General features: G+C 38.4%; 1 protein-coding gene across 2 annotated transcripts in view; it reads right to left on the bottom strand.

Annotated features, from left to right (window-relative positions):
- The window catches only part of LOC118423278 (fibrocystin-L-like), a 45,636-nt gene that overhangs the window by 30,865 nt on the left and 5,658 nt on the right, over positions 1-9,113 (bottom strand). For both annotated transcript variants that reach the window (XM_035831367.1, XM_035831368.1), the window contains exons 3-13: positions 6,303-6,456; positions 5,467-5,560; positions 4,975-5,032; positions 4,514-4,607; positions 3,798-3,851; positions 2,949-3,025; positions 2,567-2,609; positions 1,809-1,906; positions 1,178-1,288; positions 842-931; positions 281-431 (exon numbers count right to left, since the gene is read on the bottom strand). In XM_035831367.1, coding sequence (XP_035687260.1) covers positions 281-431; positions 842-931; positions 1,178-1,288; positions 1,809-1,906; positions 2,567-2,609; positions 2,949-3,025; positions 3,798-3,851; positions 4,514-4,607; positions 4,975-5,032; positions 5,467-5,560; positions 6,303-6,456 — 1,024 coding nt within the window. The remainder of the gene's footprint in view (positions 1-280; positions 432-841; positions 932-1,177; positions 1,289-1,808; positions 1,907-2,566; positions 2,610-2,948; positions 3,026-3,797; positions 3,852-4,513; positions 4,608-4,974; positions 5,033-5,466; positions 5,561-6,302; positions 6,457-9,113) is intronic.

Here is a 9,113-nt window from a genome sequence, read left to right as displayed (position 1 = left end):
ACATGCACTTGTATCGTCATTCAATGTATCGTTGTGTTGCTAGAGAGACAGAGCTGTGCTTAAAGAAATGAGATAATTTTTCTTGTAATAGAAATGATGTAATGTTGGCAAAATATGCACACTAAAATTTGCACAGAGTATTACTGTTTACAAATAGAATAACCTTTGTGACCGCTCGGGAGATCTTGCGACCTCTCGCGAGATCGTATGACCTCTCACGAGATCTTGTGACTTCTCGCAAGATCATGTGATCTCTCACGAGATCATGCATGAAACTTACTAATTGATAGGGGCAGGTTTGTTATATTGAAACCCGGAGATCGGCACGGGCCAGTAGTCACTCATTGAGGAGTCATATTCCAACACAGCGTCAATGTTGGCCGGTCCCCCATGGGTGTCGTTCCACTGCGCAAATTCAATTCCGCGGTTCCCTGAAATAAACAAAAAATACCATGACTAACAGACAGCTTTATTTCTGAAGTTGTTTGAGATTGAGAAATACAATAAAGACGTCACCACCCATACTCAAGACGACCATCCTAGAGACAGGGGAATGTTGTTGGTTTTGACAAGTGGTTGGCTTGAAGAGGATTAAGAGACGATTACTTCCATTGAACTTTATTTATTCATGTGAAACTCAAATGTGGGCCTTTCATCGATGTTCAGATAAAATATAACATAGATAACATAGTTTTGTTTTTAGATATTGCACAGAGGGGCACAATCCAGTTCTGTGCCTCGGAACAAAATCATATATCTTAAAGTATTTATTTCTTTAGTACAAATCAGGCAACTGGGGAGTTTGTTAATTTGTTTGTTTGTTTGTTTGTTACAGACTTACCCGGCCATGAGGGAGAGGACAGATCCGGAGCAGCCTGTGTGATACACTCGATGGTGGTGTCTGTCATACTCTGTACAGCACATGGTGTACCTGATGGGAAATCAAACCAATTGGCCTTACGTGTGGTAACTTACAAGCGTTACTAAGTCTATGAAATATTTCCACCTAGTTCCTATTTTCATGTCGTAAACAGGGAATCAATGCAGTCATTTTTTTAACCTGCGTACCTACTTTGAATTCGAATACCACCTATAAGTGGATACTTAATTTTACATGATCATCATGAAACTAGCCAAAATATTGCAAAGTTTATCATCAATTGTAGTACATTCTAACCTCCAACATAGACCTCGGGTGGGGCGTCGGTGTCGTCAAAGAACCTGCCGGTGATGGTGAGCCGTGTGCCGCCGGCAAGACTGCCTGTGGCCGGGCTGACTCCGAGAACCTCTGTAGGGAGGAACAGAACATGGAATGAATTATCAAATGATAACTCAAAAAATTTAAACCTGCGAAGTTACAAATGACCATGAAAAGACACTTTTACAACTTTTAACAAAAGCCTTTGCAATGTTATGAATGCACGATGCCAGGTACTTGAAATTCTCACTTGCTGCTACTTTATATGCGACTTCGCTATGAGTGTGATTTTAGCGAAGCACTACGTTACAGGTCACTTCTTCTCTTCTCGGTTCTGTTTTGACTTCTACTAGTTGCATAGGTCTTACGCTTTGTTGACAACATCTGGATATCCATCCGGCTTTACGTCAACATTTGAAATACAAATGACATCCCTTTCAACACGTCCACCCCCCCTCTCTCTCTCTCTTCCTCTCCCACTCTCCCTCTCCGTCTTTCTCTCCCATTTCTCTCTCCCTCTTATCTCATTCTTTTTTCTCTATCTCCCCCTCCCGTCCTGTCTCCCCCTCTCTCTCTTGTAAATAATGCACACAACGTATGCATGACTAACCGGCGAATGTTTGGAGCATGGCCAGATTCATTTCCCCCGAACTCTGTTGAGCCGCTGGAACCCCACTCAGCCACCTGGAGCCAGTATTAGCCAACGACCTACCGAACAGAAGACGAAGGCATCACACATAGCATTGTTCTACTGAGGGTGGAGGAACGCAACAATCCAGAATGGAGGTGGAACGTACTGTTGTTGTTTTTTTCGAGTAGCTAGTGGAAGTGCCATGCCAATACTACAAATACGGTTCGCGTTTAGGCCAAGCACACTGGACCCTCCCCTGAACTATTCTCGATAAGTGTGTTCCGCCATTTTGAAAAAGGCCCACAACGCGTGTCGCGATCACGCCGTAAATTTTGACCCCAAAAGGAACTTGACGGGGCTGGCAGCTTTACGTTACCATCTTAGAAATGTAATCAATAAGGTCAAAATCTATTAATTGAGTTAGCAGTAGAGCGACAACTCGCCATAACACTAGATAAATTTGAAGTAACGATGAAAAGCACAGCCTGAATGGTTTTAACATATTGCATCCAAATCGTTGTTTTGGTGTGCAAATGTTTGAACACCGTATTGCCTCCCCAGGGCTGAATTGAGGTAATACACACATGGTTTACCTCCTGGTCATCTAACGTTAACGATGTTTCTCAGCATTTTGAGCCAACCCAACTGCAACCACCAAAAAGTAGTAATTCAAACACATTCGACGTCTTTCTCATGGTCATTTTGATAAGTATCGGATCATACAAATTACAACTTACCTCCCCCAGGCTTGATCAACAATAAAACTGACGTTGACGTTGCCTATTGAAAGAAAGAGAACACAAAGCGTTATTGCCGTACATGTATCTGTTTGTTTGCTCTTTGTTTGATTGGTAGGCTGGTTGTTTTATCTATCCATACACAATTGCTATGCTGTTTTCTTTTTTTTTCTTATTATCATGATATAAATCAATGCATGAGGTCAAAATTGAAGTCTCCCGAATTGCAAACACATATTTTCTTTACCTTACTTGATATATATAACTTTATGTTTTGTTGTTATCTTCAGGGGTCTTCAACTTTGACATACCGTAATACCAAAATGCACCAGACTGAGCATGCGCAATTCATGTTGTGAACCAGCCAATAGGGGATACTTGCCTACGTATGTCCCCTCCAGTTTACAGGTGAACCAGCCGGTATCTCCAGACCCATCGTTGTCTAACTGGATACCATACCTATGTGGAAAACACAGTACAGCCACATTTTCTTTTAATATATGAATAGAACCCGGTAAAAAAGGGAACCCTAACCTATAGAAATAAACTGATTACCAAACGTCCATTCCTTGAACTTTGGTCGACTTTCATCACAAACTTACCAAAGAGAATAAACATATAACAGCCTACAGATTAAGTTTGGACAAACATTGAACTTTGGACAAACATTTTCAACCCTTTACGACCAAAACTTTCGAAGTTGATAGCTTTCATAATATTCTTTGGATCGCGCGTTGTTGATAATCGGAAGATCTGGTGGTTTTAGGAAAATTTTCAAGATTTTCTAGAGATTCATTGTTTCCCTAAAACCTAAAGACCATTTCAAAAGGTTTCCAGATTGTTTCAAATGATCTCCAGACAAATACTGAAAATTACGATGATGTCTTCTCAATGCGTCTAGACGCTTGGTGTTAGTTGTCTGTCTAGCTTCTCCAATATTCTGTAGTCGAAGTCATGATTGTTGTAATGAAGTTGTAAGATCTTCTTTGTTTTTAGAAAAGCATATGTCGTACATGGTACATGTCAATAAATTAAAACTTAGTCACACTTAAAGTATTTATATATGTATGTAGTCACTGTGTTTGTAAGACGTGATCGAGTCAGAGTAGACGTACTGTTATTGAATATACAGTCTCAAAATCTACCGGATAACCAGCAGGATTAACCATCTAATATGGTGGACGACATAACTTATGTCATGATCAAGTGAGTTCAAACAAGCAATACTTACATTTCGTCGTTTTCGAAATCTCTTAGCTCGCATTTCTGCCCACCAACGTAGACCCTGCAGGATATGTATGGTTTTTGTCAAAATGTGGACACAAAAAACATCATTTATAGTTAACCATTGATTAAAACTTCATACCTTGCATACATGTATAGCAGTTACAGTCGACATATTTTACCAGAAGCATACAGTGTGTTCTGGGTAGTAAATACATGTAATATAAATAAATAGTCGCATATCTCGAATGGCTGGGATAAAGTTTGGTAAACCGTTAAACTTCAATGTTTTTCCCAGATACTTCGTCCATACAAGCGCACTGAATATAAAGGTCAACGTCGATGAAATGCGTGGTTTTGTATCCTTGTGGCCTTGTGGTTTGTTGACGAAGAACCTGGATGTTGAATCCCTGACAACTCCTGGTGTTGTGCAATAACGCATGCAGTTATCACCAATTTCCTCATCCGACTCATGTGTAAATGAGTGCGTAGGTTTGGCTAGGGAAGATTATTGTATTTCTAGCGGAGGCATGGTCATGACAGCCCTTTGCCAATACGCACAATAAACGCCAAGTATCAAAGAGTAGAGGCCTATCCCCGTGCTAATGGATCAAATAAATCTGTCCAGATTTATTTAGCTTGTACTCTTCAGTACAAACCTGGCGTGTTACGCCATGGGGCGACTATATAATGGAAAGATTAACAAATTTGAACATGTCCTACCTTGTCAAGCCACAAGTCCGTCCATTAGTACTCTCAGCTAAGTTGCTACCGTATTTGGTGGTAAAGATTTTGCCATATACGGTTATGAAACTTCCTGAAAAAAGATTAAGTGCATGAGCCATAATGATTGCAATATTCATTCTCAAGTTTTCAAATTCTATGGCCTTTTTTGCACCTTGTAATGTATCAATCCTATATCAACATTAATGATACATGTAATTATATTTGTTGAAGTATTTGTAATTTGGCCATAAAATTCCCCTGGGATTCTATAACACAATATCGCCAGTTACTACAATAAGGCAAATAAACGTAATTTTCATGTTTCTGATATCATTTATGACATAATATTGCATGATATTGATGGAAAATATTGAACAAACTTACGCCAATGCTTAAATTTAACCAAATATTACTTTTACATATGGCGAAAGCAAAACTAAATGAAATTAAACATTTACCAGGGAGTACGGAGGTCGGTGTTACAGATGAAATTCTTGGCGTCATATCTTCTCGGTACTGAAAATGAAATAAGCGTGAAGCATGTCTAAAATGGTGCATGGTTGTCTTTTGCAAAATGTCTGGTATAAAGCATAATGATATCTAAATTTAACCTATTAAAAGTTGAGGAGGAGTCAATCCCTTTGCCATTTGAACTTCTGAATTCGAAGACTAACAATTATCAACAGAAGTAACTAACGTACGGCGGTTACCAGACAATTGTTTCTTTTGACTATTTGACGATATGTAGCTTGGTGTGCATGCAAGTTTGCTTACAACTCACCCTGAATAAAACGAATGATTTAACTGCAGATAATTTACTATATATTTGAGGTAGATAAACCTATACTGGTTTCACAGGACCAAGGGCGCCACCATGTTGGATTTTGACTTCATGTTTGCGCCATCTTGTTTCGTTCATGTTGTAGGACGTAGTACTGAGAAATCCTTACCAGAAAACGACACATATGGCAGTGCCTTTCGGGAGGTATGTCCACACCGTCCACCGTGACCCGGACGTAGTATAGTCCATTGTCCTCCACAGGGCTAAAGTGAGGTCACATACATATGGTTTACTTCCGGGCCAATCAAAGTATTTATAGAGGACAACATTTTCATAGGATTTCTAAACCTGCTAAAATTCTAGCTGTAGTCTACTCCTCCTCTACAGCAGTCTCAGGTCGCAGTTTCAACACATTGTTGTTAATGAATTTTTGCTTTACGTTGTGACTTACTACTTTGTATTGCTCAGTTTCAAAACTTAGTTTAAAGATGGCTGAAACGGTTGAGTTTTGTTCCATCACAAGGAAAACACTCATCATGAATTTCCAATCGTTCTCACCGACCTAACCATTATATGACTGATTCACTGTGCTAACGTTTCGAATCTGATGAAGTCGACGAGACCGACTAAGACATGGTTAGTGTTTTCCTTGTGTTGAAACAAAGCTCAATCATCTCAATGATGGATTCTATAAACACAGATGAGTCGTCATTTCAATATTGAATCTAAGAATATTTCGCAGCATTGAGCCAACCCAGGCTAACGTTACATTTCCACAAAAAGGCCCGGTCGGGCAGTTTTTGGGAACATATCATTAATTAAAGAACGATATAAAACAACAAAAACATAATATGGGCTGAAAATAATTAAACAGCATGCCATTTCTTGGCATAAACTTCGATTTATCGTTTTCGCAAACAGCCCGGCCGGGCCCCGGGTAGGAAATGTGACGTAGGCCAAAGTTGTAACCAGACAATAATCGTAAATATTTAACTATGTACTTACGGGGTCCTACAGACGATCTGATGCTCGTTGGAGTTGTCTTTCTCCACTGGACAGTCCAGGGAGAACGTCCCCGAGTCGTGCTCCAGTCGCACTTTGTTCCCCTTATCCGTGTTCCCTGCATCCCAACTGGGGTTAAACTGGTTTGCAGAAAATCCTGAAAAAAGTATCGATATTGATTAGTTGACTGGTACATTAGCTGATTTATGAGTTAATAGAAAAGCGATAAGAAGTTAAATTTCTTCAAAGATAGTTTCATTTTGTATCAGATGTAAACTGTATAATATCATAAAGATAGATAGATAGATAGATATTAGATAAATAGATAGACAGATATATAGATACTGAAGCCAACATCCGATTGATTATATTTCAGCCATACCATAGGTATGGTGAAATATATTCTATTCGTAATTATATTGCAATCCATACATAGTATGGGATTGCAATATATTGTTTTTTTCTGAAATTCTCCTGTCAAAATTTTCAAATGGGATTAATTTTTTCATTTTTTGGCCAAATGAGCTGAAATTTGGCAGGGTGATAGAAATAGCAAATACCCCCAGACTTTTTTTCACTTTCTTGATAGAGGCCTTAGAAATTATGATATTTAGGGTTTTTGGTCATTTTTAGACAAAATATGTATATTTTGGGCCCCTGTGCCCTGGTATTACAAGCTAATGACCTGAAATTTGGTGCAGAGGTGCATTAGACATATGAGCACAGAAAACCATCAACACTTTTTTCATAGATAACTTCAAAAATTAGTTATTTTAGGGTTTTTGGCCATTTTTGACTAAAAATGTATATTGTTGGCTCCTATGCCCTTGTATTAAAACCAAATGACCTGAAATTTGGTACATAGGTGCGTTTGACATATGACCACAGAACCTCATCAATGCTATGTTCATTGTTTACTCCAAAAATGAGTTATTTTAGGGTTTTTGGCCATTTTTGACTAAAAATGTATATTTTTTGCTCCTATGCCCTTGTATGGAAACCAAATGACCTGAAATTTGGTACAGAGGTGCATTGAACATATGCTCACAGGACCCAATTGACAATTTCTTCATAAATCACTTCAAAAATGAGTTATTTTGGGGTTTTCAGTCATTTTTGACTGAAAATGTATATTTTTGGCTTCTATGCCCTTGTATGTAAACCAAATGACCTGAAATTTGGTACAAAGGGAAATTGGACATATGACAACAGGACCCCATCAACACTTTCTTCATAGAGCACTTATAAAATGAGTTATTTTGGGATTTTTAGCCATTTTTAACTAAAAAATGTATATTTTTGGCTCCTATGCCCTTATATTGAAACCAAATGACCTAAAATTCGGCATGAAGGTGTGTAGGACAAGTGCCCACAGTACTTCATTTTTCCTTTGAGCAAACATTATTTCAAATTGTTGAATTTGGAGATTTTTTCAAGGATGAAGATGGATTGCAATATGCTGTATTTGCTCCTAAGCAAATGTCGGCCTTTCTAGTGTTTCTTTCTTTCTTTCTTTCTTTCTCCTGTCAAATCTTCAGAACACGGTATCTCCGTTGTTCCTCAACCGAATGACTTGAAATTTGGCACAAGGGTAGAGTGGGCCAATACCCTCGGACGTTTTTTTCATTTTTTTCCATATCTGTCTCTTAAATGATTTTATTAAGGTTTTTTGGTCATCTTAAGGCCAAAACTGTATATTTGGGCCCCCTGTACCCTGGTATAATAACCGAATTAGCTGAAATTTGGCACAGATGTGCCTTGATAAGTCCCCCATATAGATTCAATATCAGTTTTGGTGTACAGTATAACGAAATGCTTATTTTTGCGATTTTTTGGTCATTTTTTTACCAAAAAAGGACACTTTTGGCTCCTGTACCTTGGTTTTACAACCAGATGACCTGAAATTTAGTATAGGAGTGCCCTAGACATATGCGCACATGGATTCAATAACACTTGAGGTATACAGTACAACAAAATGCTTAATTTTGCGATTATTTGGCCATTTTATGACCAAAAAGTACACTTTTGGCTCTTGTGCTCTGGTTTTAAAACCAAATGACCTAAATTTTGGTAAAAGGGTGCACTAGATATTTATTCAAATGACACATGTATAATTTTTGTCATAGACTACGTCAAAATGATATATTTGGGGATTGTTTTGTCATTTTCCAATAGCCAGAGGAAAACGACCTTAAGGTCGTTGACCCCCAGCTGCAGATTGCACCTACTGGCATATATGTCTATTTAATCTAATTAGATAGGTAACCAATCACTTAGCCTGAATCTATATCCTAAAGAGGGGGGGTGGCAGCCAATCAGCGAGCCCGGTGTTATCTGGAAGAGTCCATTCTTACACGGAGGGGTTCATTTTTTTTTTTTATTCATCATTGGACTGGTGAAGTCTTTCAGTGGATGTATTTTTGGACAGGTCTATTTTGCAATTTTACAGAATGTGTGCTGGAAGAGTCTATTCTCGCACGGAGGGGGGATTTTTCAAAATTCATATTTTGGACTTTGGTGACTTCTAGTTTGTCAAAATCTTTCAGTAGGGTTATTTTTGGACTGGTCTAATTTGCAATTTTACATGGGTGTTCTGGAAGAGTCCATTCTTGCATAGAGGGGGCTTTTTTAAAAATCCATTTTTTTGGACTTCAGTGATTATGTCCTATTTTAGCGGATATATTTTTGGACTGCTCTACTTTACATGGAAGAGTCCATTTTTTGCACACGGAAGGGGGATTTTTTCAAATTCAGTTTTGACCGGGTGATGATTCAAAATTAAATTTTTAGTGGAAGTGTTTTTAGACTGGTCTA

Source organism: Branchiostoma floridae, chromosome 9 (genome assembly GCF_000003815.2).
Source record: "Branchiostoma floridae strain S238N-H82 chromosome 9, Bfl_VNyyK, whole genome shotgun sequence".
Lineage (NCBI taxonomy): Eukaryota > Metazoa > Chordata > Leptocardii > Amphioxiformes > Branchiostomatidae > Branchiostoma > Branchiostoma floridae.
Note: the sequence above shows the minus strand (reverse complement) of the source record. Positions and strands in the feature narration are given on the sequence as shown.